The sequence below is a fragment of the Erpetoichthys calabaricus genome, chromosome 5 (assembly GCF_900747795.2).
Source record: "Erpetoichthys calabaricus chromosome 5, fErpCal1.3, whole genome shotgun sequence".
Classification (NCBI taxonomy): Eukaryota; Metazoa; Chordata; class Cladistia; order Polypteriformes; family Polypteridae; genus Erpetoichthys; species Erpetoichthys calabaricus.
The window spans coordinates 106,280,424-106,307,929 of record NC_041398.2 but is presented as its reverse complement, the minus strand read 5'-3'; the positions used below and the strand labels follow the sequence as shown (position 1 = coordinate 106,307,929).

At 37.2% G+C, this 27,506-nt stretch overlaps 1 protein-coding gene across 2 annotated transcripts in view; it reads right to left on the bottom strand.

Annotated features, from left to right (window-relative positions):
- Positions 1–27,506, bottom strand: part of corin (corin, serine peptidase) — a 215,654-nt gene that overhangs the window by 53,212 nt on the left and 134,936 nt on the right. For both annotated transcript variants that reach the window (XM_051928354.1, XM_051928355.1), the window contains exons 7-11: positions 13,386–13,493; positions 7,445–7,555; positions 4,242–4,364; positions 3,234–3,341; positions 2,072–2,303 (exon numbers count right to left, since the gene is read on the bottom strand). In XM_051928354.1, the coding sequence (XP_051784314.1) occupies positions 2,072–2,303; positions 3,234–3,341; positions 4,242–4,364; positions 7,445–7,555; positions 13,386–13,493 (682 nt within the window). The remainder of the gene's footprint in view (positions 1–2,071; positions 2,304–3,233; positions 3,342–4,241; positions 4,365–7,444; positions 7,556–13,385; positions 13,494–27,506) is intronic.

Sequence of the window (27,506 nt, the reverse complement as noted above, 5' to 3'; positions counted from 1 at the left end):
AAACTGCTCACAGAATTAAAAAGTAAAAATACCATTCTTCTTATGTATAATAAGCCTGGCACGATAACATTTTTATGGTTATGTTTTTATGTAACATGTACACACAATAACAAATCACAATGTTCATACAATATGTTAATAACTAATGTACAAATCCCAGTCTAGCTTTCTGCCAGGTTATAGACTTTTCTTGAAAAATTTTATAGGTAAACTTATAACCTTTGTTTTGACTTTGTGTGATAAATATACTGTACATGCCTTACTATTTATATTTATTGTTCTCAGTGCATTTTGCAAATATAGTTTACTTTGAAATATTTACAAAAGCACTTTTAGAGTACGTATTAAAATATTTAAAAATGATAAAGAAAACCTTGTTGCTGGATGATTAGTTTAAGGCACTCAGTCGTCTCTACATCTTGTCATAAAGTTTAATATCATTGCTGAGCATGAAAAATCTCAACTGGATAATTAAGGTCCTACATAGGCAAATTATAAAAATCTAATATGTACTGCTAAAGCATTCTGTCTTTCTTCTCTGTGCAGAATTAAAGTAGTATATAGTTCCACTGTTGAACTTTACCTTATGATGATGAGTTTCACTAAACAGAAAATTCTTTAGGTTTCATCTTTTAAATGAAGAAGCTTAAGTTATTCGTTTTACCAGGGAAAGTGTTTGCTCTCTACGAGGGGTATGACCACCACATTACAACATTACAGTACTAGTTATATTTTACCCTTACACTGCAAACCTTTTCAGGCATCCAATCCTTACTTACTACCCTACAAATCTTTCTAGTCTTTCAAGAATTAAAAAAATAATGTGTAAGAGCAACATGTTTTAAAAAAAGTGGACAGAATGAAATCTTCCTTTTTGTAGTTTTGGAATTTGACCAAGATTGCCGTTACCAAGGTCATGCCCATTTTCTTTAAGGAACTTCTCTTAAGGGTATTTAAAACAGCACACATAACAAATTGCATTTGGACCACTACCAGCAATCTGAGTTATTGCAGGTCTGGTAGACAAGAAGCCCTGCATTTTCAATAGGGAAAGCTGTATTCCTGTTACTTCTAACTGAATAAAAGCTTGTACAACCAAATTATTCATTATACACTGAATGTGAATGTCAAATGTAATATTAGATATACATCTGTGAATTAAATTGAGACAAATATGCCTATTAATGATGTAAACATTTAAATGCAGATGGTTCTTCTAATGTGAGGAACAGCTGGCAGACAATAGGCACATGGAGAGGGTACAGAGATCCAAGTGGGTTAATGGTGCCCTGTCATCAAAGAATGCATCAAGTGAAGACTCCTCTCAGCTGCTGAGGAAAGGAACAAGAAGAAAGCAACTTTCTGAGAACAAAAGGCACAGAAAGTATATCCCTCTATTTATCTATCAATTTCTCAGAGCACATGTTCTATTATAGACGTCTTAAGAAACCAAAGTAAATCAAAGCAGCGGGAACAACCCATAATAGAATGCTAGACCATCATGGGACACACTTATATTTCATACAGAGACAAATTAGAGTTGTCAATCAATGGAATCCGCATGTCTCTGGGACATATACAGAAATACAAAATTCCTACAGGGAGCCTAGGAGACATGGAAAGAATGTGCAAATTCCACAAAGAAAGTGACTAATCCATAAATCAAATCTAAGCCATACTTAGCAGTCATGAAGGTACAACTGAAAATATATAAAGTAACTAATGTGAACAAAGATCAATAGGAAAAGTGGAGACTGCCCAAAAAATCTTTCAAAAGTAACTGTGTCAGAGATACCAAATGTAACATTACAATAATGAAAGAGAGTAAATACGATGGATATTATGCAGAAATTGGAATTGTATATTCCTGAACATAGCTTATTAAAAACATAGAGGAACAAACGAGCAAAGATAACAAGGTGTGTGGTGTAATGTCTGAATGTCAAGATAAATGCAGTGGGATAATTCTACCAATAGTCCAAATGTTCACACTAAAGTCTGCAGCAAAGGATGACAAAGATGAGGAAATTAACCACAAAAATAATTAAAAAAAAAAACTTGTTTTATTTACCTGCATGGAGGTACCCTTTGATGGGTGTCTAAGTCACACTTAGGTACAAGAACAGTGCAGGCAAAGAACATGAGGTATTTGTAGCAATTTGTTTGGACAAGAGCAGGAAAGAGAGAGGATTCCCAACTAATAGATGCATCTTTCTGTGTTTGGTGGCCCAAGTAGTTTGGATAACTGGTTAAATTGTAGGGCAGATTCAAACAAAGTTCCAGAGAAATTGGTTCACAGTGGCCTGAAGGTAAAGATGAAACACAGGTTATACACAGTATATCCATGAGTACAGACATTTAATACAGGTAGACAAATCAAGTCAAGGTTTACGTTTTATAAACTTGTAGAAGCAGCGATGTGCTCAGATTCGCACTGTCCTCAAATGGTGGTGACAAAAGTATGAAGAACTTGAAATATAACTTATCGGATTTAAAAATACTTCTGTTTACAAAAATGTTAGTTACCTTAGAATATGCCAGAATTCACTCATTGTATGTGTTTTCATGAGTCAATTCCTGCTCTGGCAAATTATAAAATAATTTGCTGTGGATTATAAGAGGCCCTGGAACCTCATACTCTCTCTCCCAGCACCCCCTAACAGAATCCCTTGAGGAACACAGTCTTACACTTCTCTAAGTCCACAAAATACATGTAGACTGGTTGGGTGTACTCTGATGCCCCCTCCAGAATTTTCATGAGGGTATAGAACTGCTCCACCATTCCACGGCCTGGATGGAATCCACATTGCTACTCCTGGATCTGAGATTCCATGACTGGGTGGATTCTCCTTTCTAATACCCTGGCATGAGTTTCTCCAGGGAAGCTGAGGATAGTGATCCTCCAATAGTTGCAGTACATCCTCCTGTCTCACTTTCAAAACTGGGGACCACCACCCCAGAGGCACAACTCCTGATGACCATACAACATTATAAAGGAGTGTCAACAATGCCCAGTATTTCTGGGCAGATCTCATCCACCTCCGTGGCTTTGCCACTGCGATTTACTGCAATTGATTTTCTATAAATGCTGTGCTCATTTAAATTATATGATCTTATAATGTATATCTAAAATATTAGTTTGCCTAAATTCTTAGCAGAAGTGATTTAGCAAAATCAAAGCACAACATTTGTCTATTACTTTTTCTAGCTAAGCACACTGTGTGTATACTTACTACAGTTTGTAGTGTTTCCCTGGATGAAGCAAGTAGAACTGTTACTGCATGAAACTGGACAGGCTGTTTGTGTGCAGTCTGAGTTTTCTGCCTCACACACCTTGTGATCTGCGTAAATAAGAGACGTATAAATCAACAGACATAACTGCATATTGAAGAAAATCAGATAGGCAACTCTGACATTGCTGACTACAGTACACTACAGTGTTTGCTTTACACTTTATCCATATTTTATATAGAATATTTTGCTGTGATGTTTAAATATCAACGGATTTACATTTTAATGTCACCCTGTAGTTGTGTGAGCATGTCTGTTGCATACAATAGTCAAGTAAAGAACAACTAGTTGCGATCAAAAATAGCATTCTTTTTGAAATTCTGAAATGCCAGAAATAATTTTATATAACTTCTGTTCACATGAAATACAATTTCCATTTTTTAAACGAAACACAACTTAAAAGCTTAAAATAAGTGATTAAGAAAGTGTTAAAAAATGACCCACAAAAGCCCAGACTCCACTCAATTGCAGAAACATGCTGGAGAGTTGTAATTGTTGAAATGAGCTGGTGAATTCTTGCTTGCGAGAGTACTGGCCGTAAGCATTTACTAATCTAAAACAAGGAGGCATGATCTCTCAAAGCAACAGAAGATTTACGAGATCTACCTAAAAACACGAAATAAATGCAACCCACAATACCAGGGTAGACAGTCCAAAATGACTGAAATGCACTCTGAATATTATTTGTTCAAAAGGTGTTCTGTTCTTGACTATTCAAATACAGGTAATATAGATTTCTCTTACTCCACCTCATTATAGATCCTTTCTTGACTTTAGTCAGCATAATAAAAAATTGACATTACTTTGGCTAGAAGTTATACACACTGTTTAATTTTTGTGCTGAAGAGGTGTTAAACTATACTAATCATCAAAAATACTTAGAATAGCAAGTTCTTCACCAATAAAGCAGCAGCATTGTACAAAGAGCACATATTCTAGTGATCACCCACTCTGTTTCAAAGAGCAGTTTTCCTCATCACTTCCATCTTTACAGTCCTCTTCACCATCACAACGAAAGGCGCTTGGAATGCACTGGCCATTTCGACATTCAGTGAGGCCCTGGCTGTTGCAAGCTAAAGGATAAAGGAAAATGTATAACAGCAAAACATACTACTTCTCATTTTACATTCAGACCTTATTTTTCCCAGTAAATTTGAGGTTGAATATATAAGTTAATTTCCCTGACATTTCTGTTTCCTGCCCTACAGGAAGGTACTACACTAGAACCGTTGTTAAAATATATATGAAAAGAAATGCGGTGAGCAGTGTGTGCCTTTTATTTTAGGATAGTCTGTTAGACATGGTTATGTTCCCTTTACAGGAAAATTACATTTCTACCTTACATCCCAGAAATTCAAAGAAGTGTTAGTGAAGAAGAGCAAAGAGACCATCCACTCCCTAATAAGGACTGCCAATTATACACAATCAGCTACAACATTAAAACTACTGACAGGTGAAAGGAATGATATTAATGATCTCGTTGCAAAAGCACCTGTCAAAGTATGGGATATATTAGGCAGCACATGAGCAGTCAACTCTTGAAGGCTTTGTTTTAGAAGTAGGAAAAATAGGTAGACTTCTCTACTTCGACAATAGCCAGTTTGTGATGGCTAGACAAATGGGTCTAAGCATTTCCAAAACGGCAGGTCTTATGGGATGTTCCCAATATGCAGTGGTTAGTACCTACCAAAAATGGTCAATTTTACTCAAAAGGAACATGTCCAAAGAAGGACAACCGGGTGACTAAAGCTTATTAATGTGCTTGGGAAGCGAAGGCTAGCCTGTCTGGTCTGATCCAACTGTACAACTCATGGAGCACAAATTGCAGAAAAACTTAATTCTGGTCAAGAAAGAAAGGTGTCAGAACACACAGTGTATTGAAGCTTGCCACATATGGAGCTACATAGTCACAGATCAGTCAGAGTGCCCGTGCTAACCCCATCCACCTCTGAAAGCGCCTGCAATGGGCATGTGAGCAAGAGAATTGGACCATGGAGTAATGGAAGAAGGTGGCCAGTTCTGATGAATCACTTTTGCTTTTAGATCATGTGGCTGACATGGTGCTTATGTATCGTTTACCAAGAGAGGAGATGGCAGCAGGATGCACTATGGGAAGAAGGCAAGCCAACAGAGGCAGTATGATGCTCTGGGCAATGTTCTACTGGGAAACTTTGGATCCTGATATTCATGTAAATGTTACTTTGACACATATCACATACTTAAAGATTGTTGCAAACCACATACACCCGTTCATGTAAATAGAATCATAAAATAATAATAATAACAATAGAACTCTTCTGCATGTAAATTGTGCATGTACCAAAACATACAAAACTTGTATAGAATAATAAAATATAACCACTTTGCATGTAAATAGCTTATTTAACAGAATCTACAAACTTTATTTAGAAAAAGCAAGTACAATATATACATAATATTAGAAAAATGTCACTGGTAAATAGAGGGACTTAACATTGCAAATAAAAGTCTTTTAAAAAATTGGACACTCCTTAACATTCTTGCAGCAAACTCATTCATAACATGATCATGGAAGCTGCCTGGACTGTCACTCACTGGAGTCTGGACTGCTCCTGGGCTGGTCATCACTCACCCTGTGATGCCACGCTTGAAGAGGAGGAGGAGGGCACTGGGATCCAGCTGTGTGTCTGTTGGCAGGCTGTGTGTCACATGGGAAGACCAGGGGGTGAGCCCTGACTCCTGGTCCTGGCAGTGGCTTCACTGTCATGTGCAGGGCACACAGGTAGTGTGGGGGCCGCATGTTGCACAAGATCCCTGGCATGCTGCCTGCACTAGTGTATACAACAGCACAGATTGAGCCTTGCGTAGTGCGTTAAGTACAGGCGCTGCTGAGGCGCACAACATAAAATATTTTTTTCTGCTCCGGTCCGGTCTGGACAAATTTTTCTAAACAAAATAAAGAAAGAATCTCTACAGAGGGCTGCAATAATGTGCCCTGAGCACTAGAGGGTGCCATAGGCCCTTGCCTGGATAGCCTATGCCAGGGGTGTGCAAAGTCATTCCTGGAGGGCCGCAGTGGCCGCGGGTTTTTGTTCCAACCCAGTTGTTTAATTAGAAAACAATCCTTGCCAATAATTACATTTCATGGCTTGTTAGTGCTTTAACTCTGCTATGTCAAGTCATTCTCAAATCCTAGATTTTTTTTTCCATTCTAAAGATATCATCCAAATACTTTGAAGTGTAAAACGGATGGGTAATTCTCAATCCTTCACTTTTTTCTCTTCTCTTTCCTTCCAAGTATTTAATTAAACCAAATAGTGCCTGATAAATACACACAGGCGTAAAGGGTAACAAGCAAAATGGATAACTGCTGGTTTCTTTTGTCATTTGCATCTTATTGCTAATAAGGAGCAATTAAAAAACCAAGAATGCAGCTGTTTAAGACTTAAATAAGCAATAAGGGTTCAAAATCTTAACGAGGGAGATAACTAAAATGAAGCAGAAGTGTTTCTAGAGCAATTAGTGCTTCTTATTAAGCAATTGGGTTGGAACAAAAACCTGCAGCCACTGCGGCCCTCCAGGAATGACTTTGCACACCCCTGGCCTATGCCCTTCTTCAAAAAAAAACATATTTTAGGACATTTAGTCAGATAAACATAATCTAATATATAAACTGATCATCAGAATCAGTGAGTGTACTCAAGCTTGAAAGTAGTAAGTCTAATCCTAGGCAATGTGGTCTTCCTAAAAACAAACTCAAAAGGAACAAACAAGTGTATACATCAAAAAATGGAATTCTTTATGATTATTGAATTTGGCATATTAACTTAAATTTAATCATGTATTTTGTATAATTATTATAAAAGATAAATAATATTTGAAATAGGAATGTTTGTGTTTCCATAGCCTTTAACTAAGAATGGGAGGTTCAAAAAAGAATGATGCTTTATGTAAATAATTTAATTTCATTGCTATTTATTTTAGTTAATTACCATTCTTGTATAGTTAATGGCAGGTGCCACCTGTTGGATTCATACTAAAACATTAATATGGATATTGATACCTGTAGTGTTATATAAATTAACAGTTGTTTAGGAAACATCTCAAATTTCAGATTTCCTTGATTTTTACTATACAATGAGCAGCTGTCCTCGTTCTGTATAAAGTAACTTACAACAGTTAACTTCATCACTCTTGTCAATACAGTCGTGGTCCCCATCACACACCCAATTTGCAGAGATGCACCTCCCATCTCCACATCTGTGTTCTCCTTTCGTTTTGCATTCTGCTGAAATAAATTACTATATCTGAAAATCATGTATAAATCACAAAAGAGTCATTCAAAAGATTTTATTATTATGAAAAAGGCTTTAAACAGTATTTATAATTAATAAAATAAAGAATGGCAGATATTTTGAAATATAAAAGAGTAATATTTGGTCATGAAAAAATAACACTATCACATATATTCCACATACTCTCCAAACTTTTTAAATATATTCATTTGCTACATTTTGATTCATGTTTGTAACATTTCCCTTAATTATATTATAGTCATGAATATATTTTTTTAATTACGGAAGCTCTGAACCGCACAGTGAAAAAAAATTATGGGATAAACATTATCTCGTACGTACGAGATACTTTCATGTACATACGAGATGTTTTCACGTACGTATGAGATGTTTTCACGTACGTACGAGATAATGTTAGATTAAAATATTACAAAAGTGTGGTTCGGGGGTACCTAATTACGTCTTTACCAAGGCTTCGGCGCTTCAGTTTGACATCACTTCCAGCTCTTGTAGCGTGGTGATATAAAAAGCAGACAGCCGGGCTTTTATTTATTAAAGGAGTGTGGGATGGTTGGAGATGGGTTTAACAGCAGCTTGCAATACCTATGACATACGTCAGGTAATGCCCAGAACATCAGTCACGAAATGCCCATCGCATACCCCGTTACACTATGGTTAAGATTAGGCTTGTGGAAGGGTAAGGGTTTGGGTACGTGCTTTATGTTTACAGGTATTCGTTTGCACACTCGTACGGAGCACCTGAGGAGATATGGTGTTTTATTTCTTTCCTGGGAAACAATTTGGTGCGTACAGCTTACTATCTCGTGCCCACCATGTACATATCTCGTGCCCACCACTTACCATAGCCTGTGCACCAGGTACTTTAAGGTCGCACCGGCCAATACTGCGTGTGCGCCTCATACATTCAAATGAGCACCAAATGCCATTGCGTGCTATTGCACATCATTTTGTGGAAACAGGACATACCACTGAACAGTTTGACGTTTTCCTTACACAGTTACAGTCCACAGAAGTGGATATTGGCAAGTTTATAAAAGTAGGCTATGCATTCAAGCCCAGATCATTAAATCCATGAAGCAGCATCGCTAACCACTGTACTAATTTATAGTAAAAGGAAATTACATTAGTTAGCCATCTAGTTAGTTACTAGCCCACAGCTTCTTATTCACACAAGTTACAAAAGGAATTCATATTTCACATATTGAGTGCATGTGAAGTTTACGCAGTCCAATGTGGGTTCACTAATTTAATGCACTGGTAAACCTGGCACACTCGATCGCTTATCTGCACCAGTGAACTGTGGGATTTAACATGCGTCTAAAGAGTTAAATCCAAATTGGGCCACATTAACTCCCACCATTTTCAGACAAGAAATGTACCCTTGTTAAAAAGCCAAACTTGAATATCCTAGTCAAATCCACTGGCAAACCTTTAACACTGGTCATCCGTTGCACTATGCAAAACGGGATTATCCCATAATTTTTTTTTCACTGTGCTGTTCAGAGCTATAACTAAGATGTACAATAAAAACCTTCTGGGAGGCCAATATTAAAAAATGGTCTGTCCTGGTGACTGGCCTTAATTTGTTTTAAATAATGACTCATTCATGTTGGTAGCAGATCCTATATAAGACCATGTTCTTGCATTAAAACTCATTGTGGCTTTTCAATTCAATCAATAAATCTTTATTTTACATACAGTAGCACTATTTGCAGCTTGTGTCATCACAAATCACATTAAAGAGGGATTACAATGAAGTATGAAGCTGCCATTATTAGCACATACTGCTTCATACCTCTGAAGTCCTGGGGTCAAATCTTTGTCTGCGCACTCTATATGTTTGTGTGGGTTTTCCAGCCGGTTCTCCAATTTCTATCCATCCCAAAGATGAATTACGCTGCTTGGTTGCTTGGTAAATTAGCCCAGTAAGAATGGAGGTGAGTGTGTATATTATTGTGCTGTCTCTCTGGGTTTTGGTTTGCTTTGAGACCAGTGCTGTCAGGATAGGCTTCATGACACTGAACTAGATAACCATTTTTTAAAAATAGGTGGATGGATGTCTCAGATATGTTAGCATGTGGATTTCAGAAATAAGTTTTCTGAAAACTGCAAAAAGTAAGTTTGGTAAGTGTCAAAGAAGATCTCACTAGCTCATCTCCATTTAACATTAGCAAGTTTATTCAGTATCGTTTAAGTAAATATTTTACATTAATTCTTCTGTGTTTTTTCAGTGCACTCGACAATACTTACAAATATTGCTTTTAAGGTATAGCTTTAAATGCAATTTAAAAAGCTGTAACCTCATTTATATGAAATAAAAAATCCCGTGAGCCAAAAAAAAAGTATTTCAACTAAGACCTAAAGAAGAAGGAGGCATGGCTCAGCCCAGCTGTCAGTGTTCTAACTGGTCAGTAAGTGATTCAACTTGGATACTGGAAAGAGCAAGAGAGCATTGAACTCATACCTGTGTGGCAAACAGTGCTGAAGATGTTTGAAGGCACAAGTATTATTACTATTCACACAATTAAAAGCTAACCACATTTTATGCTCTTTCCTATAAAATATAACATTTAATAAATTGCAAGTGCACAGAATTGACATATTTTGAGACTGTTTTATTAATAGGTTGTATTACAATTAAAATATCACAAAAACATCACTTCCACCATATCAACTACTTCTATAGTAAATGCATCTTTGTTCACTTTACTTTTCATTATCCTTTATAGAGGCTTCACTATGTACCGTTAGTACTATCTAAATATCTCAGACTATAGTATATGATTGCCTTAATAATAATAATGCATCTTGAAATAGCACTTAGAACAGGGCTGTTCAATATGATTTCCATGCTGAACATGTGTTCCTTAATCTGTGTGAGGCACAGTCCAATTTAGCTCAAAACTGTGTATTGCATCCTGTTGTGTTAGTTTGTCAGAAGTATACCATGAATTAAATCCTACTTCTTAGAGATGTTCTCAAGCAGCATTCTTCCATGACTTCATCCTTTGGTTGTATCCTCTGCATAAGTATTACTGCAAATCATTTTTCAGTCTAATTCTTAATCCATTGCTTAGCTTTTATTTGGGGTAATATCAATCACTGAAGATGTGTTAGCCTTTCTATTTCTGAACCATGTCACCTGGACACAGCTAAAAAACGTTCTATCATATTCAAGTCTTCACTACTGGATCAGAGATTCTTGTTATGGTTTTGATATGCAACTTGGCTCTTAGCTTGTATAAAAGTCCAGCTAAATGTTACTTTTGTCTGTGGTTTGAGCATTTTGTCCTTGGTTGCGTTTATCTGGTATATGTTTGTGGATTGATAGTTGGGTACACAAAAAAAAAAAATCAAGAAATGTGTGCTCCCAGTACACCACCCTTTTTCAGAATGTATGCTGGCAAATAAAAAGTGTGAAATGCTTAATGGGGTACTAACGTTTACTCACTTCAGGATTAAATTTCAAAGAGCACAAATTGGACCTTTCCTCCTTACCACTCTGAACCCTTATGAGGTTGTGGCACTCTCCTGGAGCCTCATTTATAAAGCTTGCGTACGGACAAAAGATGCACAGGGAGCTTCCCATGCAAACATTGAGATTTGTAAAAGAAAACTTGATGTGAAAGCTTATGTATACTCATGGCAACTCTGAACTATGCGTACGCAACATTTCTGAGGCACTGGGAAATGACTGCACCCTTGATCAAGTAGGCAAACGCAGCCAAGCCAACTAAATGACGACTAATACTTCTGATGCATAATAACACATATCACCAAGCTGTTATTATAATGTGTGTTCACGTTAACAAATATATTAAAACCTCAAAAGTGTTAAATATGATGTACAGACTGTATTTCACTTCCCTTTTAACATGCCCAATACTGTGCATTTGCACTGAAGAACGGCGTCCTGTTGTCACTTCTCAAGGAACTGGCTGACAGGTCAGGAATATCTCAGTCAAGTTTCACTCCATCATGCCATCTGGACTGCAGTGTCCAGTTCTCTTAAAGTAATCAAATCACATTACTGCACTCTTAGATAGATAGATAGATACTTTATTAATCCCAATGGGAAATTCACATTTTTCAGCAGCAGCATACTGATACAATAAATAATATTAAATTAAAGAATGATAATAATGCAGGTGAAAAAAAGACAATAACTTTGTATAATGTTAAATGTTAACGTTTACCCCCCTGGGTGGAATTGAAGAGTCGCATAGTTTGGGGGAGGAACGATCTCCTCAATCTGTCAGTGGAGCAGGACAGTGACAGCAGTCTGTCGCTGAAGCTGCTCTTCTGTCTGGAGATGATACTATTTAGTGGATGCAGTGGATTCTCCATAATTGATAGGAGCCTGCTGAGTGCCCTTCGCTCTGCAACAGATGTTAAACTGTCCAGCTCCATGCCAACAATAGAGCCTGCCTTCCTCACCAGTTTGTCCAGGCGTGAGGCATCTTTCCTCTTAATGCTGCCTCCCTAGCACACCACCGCGTAGAAGAGGCTTATTGCATTAAGGGCACTAGTGAAAATGAAGCTGCTTTTGTTAACGATAAGCTATTACATTCCATAAATGCACAAGTCATACAGTATGTGATGCCAAGATGAGACTGAAATCATCATGTCTCCGTAGCCTGGGTCATCCTGTGATTCATTTACTTTGAGGCAAACTAGCTTTGGCAGACATGATGGTGCTGTATGTGGTGGCTGGCTTGTTGGTAAGGTAACTGGCTGAACCCTCAGTTTTCATATGTATTATACTATTCATTGTATCAGCAATCATGTTATAATGGCTACCCGCTTAGACATTGGCACCTTGAGCTTTTCCGGGACACCCTGAATGCAAATTAGAGGTACTATAATTCTGCCCATTATCTTGTGTGCTGAGTTGTGTAGCACAGCCAGATGCTCTTAAATGCAGGTGGTGGGGTCTAGACACGTCAGGAGGGAGGCTGCTCTACCAGCCAATGAACGTCTGTAGCATTGTGATTGCTTGTGTACGAGGTTGTTCAGCATCAAGGCATGTTCACAAATGCACATTTACTAGACAATTGTGATTTATAAAGGTATATTGCATAGAAATGTGCATATACCTGGTTTTATAAATCTCTTTTTATAGTATATGCGTTTTATATGTGTCTTTATTTTGGTGTGTGCATATTTTCACAATGAAATTCCCTCAAAGTTTTATAAATAAGACTCCTGGTTACTGCCAACTTGTATAATGTGTATAGCATTGAGGAGAGCAATTACCAGATGTAACTGATTAGTGTAAATTATTTTCACTGTTAATTTTGATGGTAAATATATCAAATAGTGTAACATAAACTCTTAGTGAGAACAAAATTCAGGTATGCTGTCATAGTTCAAGCCCTTGAGGACAAGAAAACAAATTCAACCATTTTTCGGACCTGACTATTTTAATACAGGTCAGAAGTATCTGTGAGAAGGCAGGAACCAACACTCCACAGGGCCAAAGAAAAGTCACTTCCATAGTCATTTATACAAGCCCAGTTTACAGCTGCCAAACAGCCTATATTGTATGTCTGTTAACTCTAGAAGAAACATGAAGCACATGGAGAAAATCCATACAGAAATTTGGAAGAATGTGAAATCTGCCAGCAGACTGGGCCAAGCCAGCTTTTGAACCCAGGACTTTGTATCTATAATACAACAGTGTTAAATCACTGTGCCACCGCTTTAAAAATGTGATATGAAATTTTGAAGTAGTGCAGCTGATTCATAGCAAGCAAGTAAAATTGATCATAAACTACCAAGTTAAGATGCAGTACTTACCACATATGAGCTCATCACTTAGGTCTCCACAATCATCATAGCCATCACACAAAAAGCTAGAATTAAGGCATTTTCCAGTCCCACACTGAAACTGATTCTCTGAGCAGTCTACAAAAGAAAGCATGCCATTGATTTCTGTAGTAAACTGTCGCATTGCCTTAGGAAATTGTGGGAAATTGCAGTCCTATTTTCAACATTAAAGCATCTTACAGTTTATATAATAATTCCAGGTTTGTCTAAAATCATAGTCAAAGTGTTGGCTTAATCTTGCATGTTTCTTTCTTATAAGGACAGCAGGAGAACATTTGGATTTTCTGAAAAACAAACACTTGAGTGCATATTCCACATCATTTCATCTTATTTAGAAAAACTAAAACTGCTAATAAGCATTAAGACAACTGACCTTTTAAAATATTTTCATCAATAAGATCAAAAGAATGCAATATAATAAAGGCACAAAAGCTAAAAAGTAATACTTATAATTGATCTGATGTCTGGTTTTGGTCAGATGATATGTGGTTTCTATGTTAATTCTATGTTAATTAATGTTGTCTTATTTTAATTTCTTATTTTGTCTTTTATTTTTCTTCTCTCCATTATGTAAAGCACTTTGAGCTACTTTTTGTATGAAAATGTGCTATATAAATAAATGTTGTTGTTGTTGTTGTTGGTAATGTGTACACTTGATGAGTGTATTGTTTATTTTGTCAATGGAGTTTCTCTTTAAGGTTATTTGTTTTAAATTTCACTCTGGAGCGATCTGTATGTACTTTAATAGTCCATGAGAAAAGCATGCATACCTCAAGTCTGTGTTTACCACAATGAATTATGATGCTGAGTTTTAGTTCATTATTTTTCCTAATTACTTTTACCATAAAGATCCTGATGGACCATTTTAGTAAATAAAGAAGCAGACATGAAAGGAACATTACAAATTCGGCTGTAGGTAAGGTGAAAACAAATGGCTATTTTTACTGCAGTTTTGCTAGACACATTCGTTGCTGCAATATTAAACCAGAAAACAAAAGAGTTACGCAAAATGACACAATGCTTTGCACAGTCAATTCTATAAATACTTGCTTCCCCTACTTTTCAAACGTGTGGTGCTGGAACTAACACCCAACCATCTATGCAGCTCTTCCAAGTACACCTTACCTCAGCCCACAAAGATGGGCTGCTAGACGTGGTGCTAGACGCTGGTGACATTCAGTCTCAGTCGTTTTCATAGCTAATTCTGCATTCAGACACAACCTAATGAGGCAGGGCTAGTTTCACGAGCTTCAGTGAAATGTACTTCATGTGCTGTGGTTCACATGTCTTCTCACCTTATCCTAGGTGTCACTGCTCCCAAACTGATTGTCACATTGTTGGAAAAACCCAAGAAAAACCCAAAGGCCATTCCTAAATTTTCAACTAGAAGAAATAAAGTCTAGGTAAAGCGCTACATTAAATATTATTTAATAAAGAGTACTGTTTTATTATTGTTTTGTTTTGATGACTAATGCTATTATTAAACAAATATTGGCAATGTTTGTGTAGTTAGGTGTTACTTGAACAAAAACAGGTGATCCTTTTTAGGGTCACTAAATAGATGCAAGATGTAAGTAGATAGATAAGACAGAACTTTAATCTTACCCAGGGAGAAATTTGGCTATGTGTATGCATTATGAACACTGACTCCATGAAGGGGATTGAAGGAGCGAGTTAGTTCCTTCTTAAAGTGGAGGAAGCCTGTACGCCTCTCCTATTAGTGCCCGCCCACATTAAATTAGGACGTAATCATTAAAAAAGTCTGCTCACGCTGAATGTCACTGCTTCAAGTTGCAGTTAGTTGGCTCATACTTTAGTGAGTGTAATATGAGCGACACTCAACAAGAAGTTAGTCTGAGTTATTTTAAGTGTGTAAGAACATTTTTTGTATATGATTACTTAAGGAAAGCTATCTCTACTTTTACTCAAGCATTTCTGTCTTATGTAACATGGCTGCCGCCACTTTACCCAAACCTTACCATAATCGTCGACAGCTTCACATAGAGATGTCTACTAGAAATATTTAGAAGTAAGACCTCTAGTCTTTTATATTGCTGGATGACCAGAAACTAATGAATCACAAGACCTGAACCTAACCTCTTGACATACAGGTCTGGTACAAATAACACAACTTCCAGAACATATTCTGCTGGCAAGGTTGAATTTTCCAGTGCTTTTGTTACAAACATTTTTATATTGAATGCATTAATTAGTTCAATTGCTGCTAGATTGTATCGTGTTGGAATAAAATTATATAATTAGTTCAGCCTCTTCTGGAATATGGGCATAGTGTTTTGTGTTGTGAGATGGATGGCCACTCAGCACACAAAAGCTCTGGCATTTGACTGACCTTTTAGTCCTAAAATACACAATGAAACAGTATATAGTAACTTGATCAGTTTTCCATTGAAACTATTCCACCTTATCTTGGACTATATATGAGAAGTTTTCACTGAAATCGCCAAAGATTATGCGTTTTGCTTTAAGTTTTTTGTTTTGTAATTTTTAAAAAAACAGACTGATATTTTGCTACAAAAATGGTGCTTCTTGAGGTCCATTATTTTGTGTTAGTTTTTTAAGGAAATTATCTAAAGAATGGGACACATTAACCATCTGTATTCTCTCTGTGGTCTCTCACTGAAGTATAGGCAAAGTGAGATCATGATGCTCCTCACAGAACACTTTATCAAATATATCCCTGAAGACATCTGGTCCTGGAAAATTGGGGCAGTCTTTCATTATCTGTTTTTAATTCTCAATGTTATAGACATTCATTCTTGCTTGTCCAATGTCACCTTCAAGTTTTGGTAGTAAAGGCAAACACAGACGGAGTGTGTCCCATTTTCACTCGCAATGACACACCACTTAGGTCTCAAAGAGATCTCAGTTCTCTTCACTCAGCAGACAAAAAACTTTCACTTCTAAAAAATATAAGGTACATAACGAGGGCTTTTCTTGGGGTATTTTAAAGCTAAGATCTTTAATATTTTAACTTGTGATGAATAAAATGAAATTTTAATATGATATTCATATTTAATACAGTGTTTGTACCTATTGATAACCAATATTTTCTCTGACCTATCAGGCCCCATTCTCAAAAACTAAGCTGAACACAATAATCATTTTTGTGTGTGAGCTACAATCATATCAAGGATGCTACACAAAAATAAATCAGATTTTTGGATCTTACACTATCATAGATGTAAGACATCACAAGTTGCAAAAACTTGATTATTCTCAAATTTAGAGTGGTAACTGTTATCAGGAATGCATTTTTTAATGATAAAGTATGAATATGAACTTTGCATAACTTTTCTGTGCTGCTAAAAAATTACAAAGTGAGTGAAAATTGATATTTGACCATCAGTTTTTAAAGGGCTATAAAGTAAAGAGTATGATTGATTTCAGAGCATATAAGTAGAAAAGAATTCACACATATGAGAAAAAAAATGATTAGAATCAATTAAATATCTTTTGTAGTTCAGCAGATATTTGACATTTTGCAAAAGCTTCTGAATGCTAAAAATTTTGATAGCTACCATCTTTGAAGCAGTCTAGTGGAAAGTAGGAGAGGGCAAAAATTTTTTTTAATTATTTTTGGCCTTTAATCAACTCTACGACTGAATGAACAAAATTTCAAATTTCATTAGAAAATCATAAAGCGCACTACCTGAGTGAATCTCTACAGAATGACTCCTAGTGAATTTTTTTTTCACTGGCACCACCATTTTGTCTGCACTTGCCATAACATCACTAGGGACATGATCTGGAAATGCACGTTGTTATCACAACAGTGAGAAAAAAGGTTAGCACAGGGTATTTCTTAGTCATTCAAGACTATGGATAATTTCTTGAAACTTGCATTTTTCTTTTGTGTAGTATAGATATACAAATGGATGGCACTGGGAGAAATGTAGCTTTTACAGAAGCTCGAGAAATAAGGAAATATTACAACAAATAATACTAATAATCCCCCTTAAATACATATAAGAATTACAAAAAAGAAGAAAAACTACTGTAAAAACTTGAGGTCTCCGTGACCCCTTGAACCCTTGGATCAGACGTCAGACACCAGATAAAAGTCCAATTATTATTTATTATATAATAATAATGTGCACCAAGCACCCTCCACTCCACAATACTCATATAATTAATCACTAATAAACACAATAATCCTCCACACTCCCAGACACTTCGCCACCCTTCCTCCCAGCTCAGCTCAGTGTACTGGGCTTCCCAGAGTCCTTTTATACACCCTGACCCGGAGGTGTTCCCATTCAACAGTCCACAGTTCCTTTTCCCTTCCGGGTCAGGGTAAACAGTCCTTTTCTTCAACCCGGGAGCACATCGTTTCTTCCTGTCACGTGACCGTGACGTACTCCCGGGTTATAGGGCACATGCGAGCCTACGAGCCCCCCTACAGCGACACCTGGTGGCCCCCAAGGTATCCAGCAGGGCTGTGTATAAAAACTACATAGTCCATGAGGCCCTGCTGGAACTCGGGGCATGTCCACGCTGCTGGGAGAGCTCCTCCTGGCGGCCTGGGGGTGAGGGCCGGAGTAGAAAGCCGGCAATCCTTCACACTACTTACTTGGCCAATAATAAGAGCAGTCAAGGTGAGGAATTATAAAGGAATACTACTGTAGGTGGCTGTGACTTTTATCTTCAAAGTAGAGTTTCGCTTTGGATTTTGACATCTGTATTGTTTGCTCCCCCCAGGTTTGACCTTGGCGTGAATCTTTTTGACTTTGTCCATGTGTCAGTCCTTTCTGCCAATTCTTTAAGTAGCATGGAAGTCTGGGTTTTTAAAAGGCATGTGGGCTGTTCACGTGGCAGCCCAGCTTAAATGAAGGTTTTTTTGTTTTTTGTTTTTTTTTTATCTGGAATTAAAATATTTTTCTTTCTGTCTTTTCCTCTCTGGCAGGACACTTTATAATTGAGCTGTCTTACTGTATGTCTGGAGCACTTACGTTATCCTGGTCCAAATGTACATTGCTACCATAAGGACTTACACCTTGAAAATTCTGAAGGATAAGCTTACTGAATTAAGTGACAGAGACTAAGGAATGTCACAAAATGAAGGTCAGTTATGGCCATAAGCAAAACACTGTTAGTCAAGAAATCCACTGTCAAGAGTAATGGGGTTCACTAAATTTATAATCATGAAACAAAACTGAAATTGCTACAAGTTTGGAAGAGTGGCAAAAAGCAAAGTTTTCTCACAAATGTCTTTCCTTTATTTTTTTCAAAGAAAATTCAGACAATACTTTAATCACAGGATCATTTTATATAACATGGCAAACACCATGATGTTTCAGGTCACATGCATGTGCATCATATCATAAAATAAATTGGAAATATTATTTACATTATTCTAACAAAAAGAGTAAGAGTGCCACTTACACCCTTGTGTGTCTTGAAATTATGTCTATTTATCAATTCATTGTCCAGTTTGCTTGTCCTAGAGGATAATGATGCACTTTTCTCAGTTCTTTCATTCATTCATCTACCCTTTTTCAGAACCAGATTCTTTATCTCCAGGAAGCTAGATTTCAGTTTAAATTATTTTAATTTTATTTACCATTTTTTAAAGGATTCAACATTTAGCTCACTTTTTGCCTTTCTGTTAAAAAGTTTATTTTTAATTCATATAATTTGTAAGTGCACAATCATATACCACCTGTTATGTTGCATCAGGTTTTATAAGATTTGAGGTTTATCTTTCTGTTTGATCCCTCCTTTTTATTTACAACATTTTGCTACAAAAGACTGCACAATAAACTACACTACAGAGTTTTCATGGAATGGTGTAATAAATAAAAAACATCTAGGAAGTGTTGATTCTTTTGACAAAAACACCAAAACATGCATCAACTTACACTGGTTTCTCAAAGTTCACAGTGACTTCAGTTTATTGCAATCACTTGCGCAATCACAAGATCTCAATCCAACATTGTACATTTGGGTGGAAATGCAGTATTTGAAGTGATGCTATTGAGTCAGCATAGACCAAATTCCTTAAGAAATTTTTCTATCCCCTTGTTGAATCCATGTCATGTCATAAAGAATATGGTCTACTCCAGAAGCAAACTAGTGTCCCACCTGGTAATAGATAATGTACTTAATAAAGTGGTCAGTGGATATAATATTGATGAAAAATATAATCTTGGCTTCCAACAAATTACACAGAGGAAGCTAAGGAATACTGTAGGAAAAATCTCTGGCTGCTCTGAAACCTCTGTCATGATCTGGAAGCAAAGTCAGATCTCCATGTAGTTTGGCTGGTTCTGTCAAATGTCACCTGGTCTGTCACACACCAGCTTATTACCTTTGCCCTCAATTTCTTCTGCAAACCAACCTGCATCCAGGTCTTGGTATCTAACTACTTCAGCAACTTCTATGTCTTTTACACAAGTCAGGAAACCTCAACTAGGTGACAGCAGCTTGAAAAAGGCATAACAATGGGTTGTTCGATCTCACCAATCTTGTTCTCAGCAGCTTTTGAAATTCTACTGATCGGTGGGAGACAGATCGTACAAGGAGTGAGATCCAGTCAGGACAATGTCTATCAGCCCTAGGAAGCTACATGGACAATGTCACCTCACTTATGCAGGTAGCAGATTGCACAAACAGGCTCCTGATAAGACTGGAGGAGCTCCTCCCATGAGTGTGCATAAAGATCAAACCAGTCAAGTCTCTGAGCCTCTAAGTCCAGAAAAGAGGCAGAAATGATAGCATCTTCTTCTCTGTTAATGGGGAGAAGATCCCTTCTGGTAGAACAGCCAGTGCAAAGTCTTGGGAAGGAAACACATTGTATTCTCTGTCACAATGCAGCTTTTGGACAGTCTGGAGAATACAGACCAAAGCCATCACCAAGGGAAATTCAAGGTCTGGTGCTATCAATTCACCCTGTACCAATGCCTGATGTGGCTATTAAAAATGTGCAAGATGTCCTCAACAACTATACTGAACATGGACTCAAGAAGCAAATAATTACATCCTCAAATGGCTAGGTCTTCCTCAGCGCCTCTCCAATGCAACCCTGTTTGGAAAAGACACACTCCCACTACCACTGAAATCACTCAGTTTGAGATACAGGGAAAAGAAGGTGAGGCTCATGCTCGAGCTGAGAGACTCAACTGACTATTCTGTATAGAAAGCAAAGACCTCATTTCATACAGCAATGCCCAGCAGGTAGAAAATACCTGTGCTTACATCTAAACTTGCTACCTTATAAAAAGAAGATACCTTAGCTACTGTTCGTAAGCAGTCTGTAAGCAAGCAAACACAACAGGATGGTGATTAGACTATGGCTTAGTACAACCAAGATATACTCCAAATTAATGATCACAATAGTTCACCTCTGTCACAAACTCAGAACAAGAAAAAAAGCACAGAATAAGAAAAACTGAATGAATAAAAGGGTCAATATCTAATCAACCATCAATTTATTTTGCTTAATTAACACATTAACATTCCAAGTTTAGCAACTCCTAAACACCCCCCATAAGCTACCTTTGTCCTCCCAGCCTGACAAGCCTCTCACATCAGATTTTGTTAACAGCTCATATTAGTTTACTGTTATTTAAAAAAAAAATGAAGACCGGGTGGTCCTACTGTAATTGTCCCACCCTTCTCTGCTATTGTTTTGCTGGCAGATTGAGTATAAGGAAGAGAAAATACAATTTAAAGAATGAAGTACTTGTTAACACTCTGCATTTATTAAAACAATGACTGCAGCTGACAATAAGTATCTGCCAATGTTTGGTGCTAAGAAATGTTTTTTATGTTTGGAAAATGTCAGTGATTTGTTAAATCCTTTGCCTCTAACTAGGACAAGAATATATACTGTAGCAGTGGTATTAACCAGGATGGCACAATACGCTGTACTGCTACCTCATATGGCCTGGTTTCCTCTTAAAAGATATCATTTTTTGTTTTATTGACTCTAAGTTGACCCAGTATAAGTAGGTGTGCCTCCTGAAGCACCGGTGTCTGACGGGCCAACTCCTACTGTGTACCCATTGTTACTGGAAACCAGACAAATAGAATAATGTAAATTTATTTTTATAGCACTTTTACAGAACCAGAGTTAAACCAAAGTACTGTACACCATATTAAAATATAACACTCTAAAAATACAATTAAAAACAAATAAAAGTAAAATAATCAATGTACATGCAAACAAAACACATTCAATAATTAAAAGAAAGGGCTCAAGAACTCACAAAAGCCTTGGAAAACAATGAGGTCTTGAACTGGGCCTTAAATGCACTAATGGAATAAACAAAGGTACGCTGGCTTCAGATGTTTCAAAGCTGTGGAGCAGCTACTGATTTCAAGCGAGAGCAGGGAAAGGTCAGATATGATTGCCCTGAACATGTTAAAGACCTTGAGACTGATGCTGGACAAAAAGATTACAGAGAGTCAAACCATGCAAGAGCCTTGTAGCCTAAGAGCAAAACCCTTAAACTGAATTCTGCATGTCACAGGAAGCAAATGGAGTGCAGCTAAAACTGGAGAAATACAGTGCCTGTCCTGAGTACCAGAGAGCATCTTAGCAGTTGCATTCTGCACAAATTGTACCGGAGATGAACATAGACTCATTACGACCCAGTAAAATGTATTGCAGTTATCCAGTTGGGAGGTAAGAATGACTATCTCTAAATCCTTCAAAGAGTGAAAAGACAAACTTAGAAATTAGAGATGACAAAAACTGCTTCTGACAACTGAATTTTCCTGATTGACAAAGTTGAGCTCTGAATCAAGAATACTTCCAAAGCCTAAATTCAAATTCTTGACTTTATCAATGTTGCCAAAAACAATCAGCTCACTTTAATGGGCAGTGCTCTGGTTAACAATGTGAACAGTTAAAATCATCAACAACTTATATAATGATATGCTCTTGATTAATATGCTCTTAAGTAACATTAATTTTATTGTGGCAGTAACTTTTTAGTATAAATCTAAAATTAAATACTACCACTCACACCTTAAAAACGACACCACATATGCTTTCCAGTGTAAGGACAATCGGGACTATTTTTCACCTCATTTTCTGTATCCTGCCTGCCTGGACATTATTTGGCTTGCATCCTATTCTCTGCTTTGTATTTACCCTTCTTTACCAACGTCACAGCTGATATTTGCAGTCTGGCACAGCTTGGCTCAATTCAGCACGTCAAGAAGCCATCAATCTTTCTTTATATTTAAACAAGTTAGAAAGTTTATGCATGCTGTAAAATTCAGGTGCGTTTGAGGCCAGTTGAAGCACCGTGGCCCTCAATGGACGGAGTTCAGTAGGCAGGTTCAAGAATGTTCTCAATTCATTTCAGAGTTTCAGGGGCCAAACAGGGTTTTTTTTAAATAATAATATTAATAATACAGTTTAATTTAATACTATATAATAGTTTAATTAAAAATTAAAAGGTAATTAAAGTATTACACAGACTAACCATAAATGAAAAAGCATTCAAATTAAGAATGTTTTGTTCTAAATATATTTAATATAAAATAATTAACTGTAATATTAATAATACAGTTTAATTTAATACAATATAATAGTTAAATTAAAAATTAAAAGGTAATTAAAGTATCACGCAGACTAGCCATAAATGAAAAAGCATTCAAATTGCAGATGTTTCATTCTAAATATATGTACTATAAAATAATTATAAATAATTTAAAACACTGTTAACATTTATGACAGAAATTAAAATTTGGATTAAAATTATTTATGCCTATAACAAGTTGTGAAACAGAAAGGAATTTTTCAAAGTTATGCTTTATAAAGAACAAATTTTGGTCTTCCATGACTGAAGAGCACTTAAATTCTTTACGTATAGTGACTCTAGAAAATTACATCTCAAGGAAGCTCTCATATGACAAAACTGTATATGAATATTTTGCTGGAAAAAAAAAACAAAAAAGTTTTTTTGTAAAATGTGCTTCTTATACCTTGTATTCTCATAAGCATCTAAAATAAAAGATTATATTGACTGAGGCCTTTTTGATTTGATTTTTTGAATTGATATACTTTGTTAATCCCCTTTCTATGTTTTATTTCATTTGTTTATTTCAGCCTATGATGCATCATGCATGTACATAAAATTTCTCTAATTTTAATCTCCTTATATCTCATAAACTATAAGGCATAGGGAATTTTTATTCACACCAGTGACTTTGACATGTGGAATAATCCAGTACAGAAATTTTAATCAAAATTTTAGATGTAGTGGTTAAATTAAGTAAAAAATTGTGACCTATCATGGAACAACTCCACTCATAAAGATAGCAGTGGTTACCCAGGCCTCAGTTGCTCATTGCAAAAATCCCCCATAACAGTTCAAGCTTCAGGGCCCCAAAAAAGTTTCTCTTCCGTTGGTGGTTACTGTTTGCTTGTAATACAAGGTGTAAAAGATAGCCCGGCCACAGACAGACAAAACACCAGAATGTCCAAACACACACACACTTTATTTCCCCTATTTACAATATTTACAGATTTGGCTAAGTTCTTGTTCCTTCGGTCGCCTCCACTCCTCTCTCGCAAGCTCCGTCCTCTTCCACCTGACTCCAGCTCCCCGAATGGAGTGAGGCGGCCCCTTTTATCTTGCCCCGGATGTGCTCCAGGTGCACGATGACGAACTTCCGGCAGCACTCCCCAGTGTGGCGGAAGTGCTGCCCTTGCACCCGGAAGCACTCCTGGCATACAATATCCATGGTCCAACAGCACTTCCTGGTTTGGTGGAAGCGCTGTCCTCCAGGGCTCAAGGACCATCCAGGCGAACAGGGAAGAGTAGTGCCACTCTCCCGGTCCATCCTTCCTCCAGGCATCCCGGCAGGGCAGGATCCCTGGTCGTCTGCCACACCGGGGCCAAAGACAATCTTACCAAGATTGGGCTGAAAGCTGAAAACAGGTCTAGACAAGTCCATCGCAAAGACCACTTTCTCTGACACACACGCACACATCATATTCAAATACAGTGACAATCTGTAATAAAATCAGAACTTTTGTAATTAATTAATTTTAGTTTTGAACATGTGTGGCCATTGTAATTTTCATAAAATGGGACTAGCAAACCTATTCAGTTATGACAAATGTTAGGGAACAACAGAAGTGAAAGGCAAACTTTATTACAACAACAGACCACTATGGATATCAGCGAGGGTTCAAGGTATGAGAAGAAAAAGAACATTTTCACAAATGAAGACATATAAATGGCAGTATTGTCTGGTTTTGCTGTGCTATGCTGTTCAAAGTTCTTAATCATGCCTTCCCCATCAGAGTTTTGACTGCACTGTTCTAAGTGTATTACTTCAAACTGTGAGCTGGGGTATGAGTGGGTCTCCCTTGGAGTTTTGTTTGCATGGTGTAAATTTATCGTGAGAGTGTTTGTTTTGGGAGTTTAATATTTTATTAGATGAGCCGCCAATTAAAACCAGGACATACTGATATTCCTCAGTTATTTATTGAGACATATAGACTGAAATCAGTACTATTCTTGTCTTCTCGATGTCTGGCCACCCTAGTACATTATAGTGACAGTAAAACAGTGAATTATTATAATCTACAGATGATCTAGCCATGAGTTTGGTTTAGTATAAGGCAAACAGTACTGACGAAGGGTGTATTCACACTGCCAATTCTTTCCGTGCCTGAGCACATTTGTCTGCATGTAACCCTGCAAAGTCTAGTCCATTTGACTAGTGTGAGCGCTCCGTGCCAGCCCAACCATACCGTTCCTTGGCCCGCTTGGAAGAGGTGGGTCATAGCAAGGTTCAGTAGCATTTATGAACAGTGTGATTGCTAAACATGCCCGAGCATGGAAAACAGACATAACGTCAATGATGTGACAAGTCAAGATAGTTCAATTCTCATTTCATTCAATAACATTTGAGTTAAAAAGAGGTTTTTATTCTCACTGTATACATGAACGTGAATTATAGTTGGGAAAAAAAGATGCAAATTCCTCCCTTAACATCATTTGTCTCAGTAAAAATCTTCTCGTATATGCAGCGCGATTAACAGCAAAACACTGTGCTGCACACTCAATCAGTGTGTAAGAGATTAGAGCGTTATCCTGTGCTACACAACTACCAAAACAACCACAAAATAAGTAAAATTGTACTGACATACAGTACATGCTGTCACTCCATGCTCGGATCTTGCTTTCCATTTACACAAAGTCACATAGTGATGACGAAAGTGTGTCCAGGCCCAGAATGTAAAGCGTAGTGTGAATGCATACCAGTGGAGGGAGTAAGGAGGGGGGACAATCATGCTTGGGGACGGTACAGAACAAACATGCCTAGTGTGAGTACACCCTAAATATTTACTTGCATTGTGCACAACGGCTTACACACCAGAGTACTTCAATATCTATATAACCCTTTGTTCTCCTTGCTTGCGTTTTATACTTTTATTGTTAGATCATTTAACTAACCTGTTATGATTTAAAGCATCGGGGGGCAGGGAGGTGCATGCAGGGATATAAGTGCGAGCCTCCACGCTGGACAGGCTGATCGAGGGTGGCTGTCCCTTGCACACACAAACAGTCAGTGACAGTGACTTCCTACCTGCTCACAGAGTCTGCAGGCATTTCATTAATTTGTTTTGGGGATCTATTTGCAGTCAGTGGCATCTGTCAGTGGTGAAAAAGAGGAAACTACAAAAATATACAAGTTGGTGCAACTGCCGTCAAGGTAAAATTGAAGCAGTAAACTAATCCATAGCTGAAGTCACACAGAATGTTTCTCTGTTTTAAGATGGGCAAGTTCGCAAATTAGTCAGTGCTTTTCAATTAGAGATTTTGGAATTTTAAAACTGTACAGTGCAATCTCTTCAAGATATCGCAACCAAAATCGAACTGTCTCAACAAATTTAATTGAAGAATAAGTGTAACACATTTCAATTAACTTGGTCCATGGGAGGGTTGAGTTGTTTCATGCAGAAAGACGGACAGACAGACAAACATGGCTATTGCAATAGGTTATTTGCACATTATATGTGAGCAGACCTAAAAAGAGATGTTATTTCATTGCTGCACATGTTACTACACTCTAAATACTTCCATATACAGAGAGTATAGTCCTTAGTTTAGGGTGTTCTATCATAATCTAACATGAAGATTTCTGTTTCATCAAAAGCATTGTGCTTTTTTCCCTAAGTGATTAATATAGGCCACCAAGTAAAGTACACTGCAGATTATAATATTGTAGGAGAGCAGGAATCCTGGCCGGATCAGAGAATATTCCCTTACCTGGACAGGATCCCAGTGCGAAGACGCAAGCAAACTGGCCGAGGGGGCAAGGAAATAACTTTGTACCTGGCCGGTATACTATAGCAGGCGGACTGAGAAAATCCGAGGATTTGGAGTAGTTCCATCTCTCATATGCCAGGTGGCAGTGTTCCTCATATGGGAACTCAGTCTGGACACCTGCAAGGGTGTTTAGGAGTTGGAGTCTGGAAGTGCAGGTTACCTGGGGATTGAGAGAGGGTGCTGTCAGGGGAGGACCTCCCTACTTTTCTTATGACACGAAAGTCAGACTTGGGAGGTAGTAAGCAACACTCAACAGAGGTAGAGAAGAAGAAGAATGTTTTGATTTATTGTTTAGTTGTGGCAGATTGTTGGAAAGGTTTATTGGAAGGTTCTTTGGAAGAATAAAAATCCCTTATTTTATTCAAAAAACAGCTGGTGGTTTACTGTGTTTAGAGTTAGGGGGTCTCTGTCACCCCATTGTGGTGACAATATACATAATAACCTACAATACTAAATAAGTTACTATATACTCAATAGAATAGTGGGGCAATACAAGCCTGCTGAAACTGATTAATCTAAACTCTTGGTTTATTTGCCAAATCTCTAAGTCTCTCTCATTAGCTGTCCAAGAATCCATGAACTATAGTTCTTTTAATGTATTGATTCATTAATTTGAATACAAGAAAATAAACAACCCTTAGGATATATGTAGAATAAGGACAGATAAAAAACTGCATTTGTTTAGCAAAGTTCTTCCAAATATGAATAGCATATACTCATAAAGAATACTTTGACACAAACATGTACATCATCTGCAAATCTGGTGTCACTG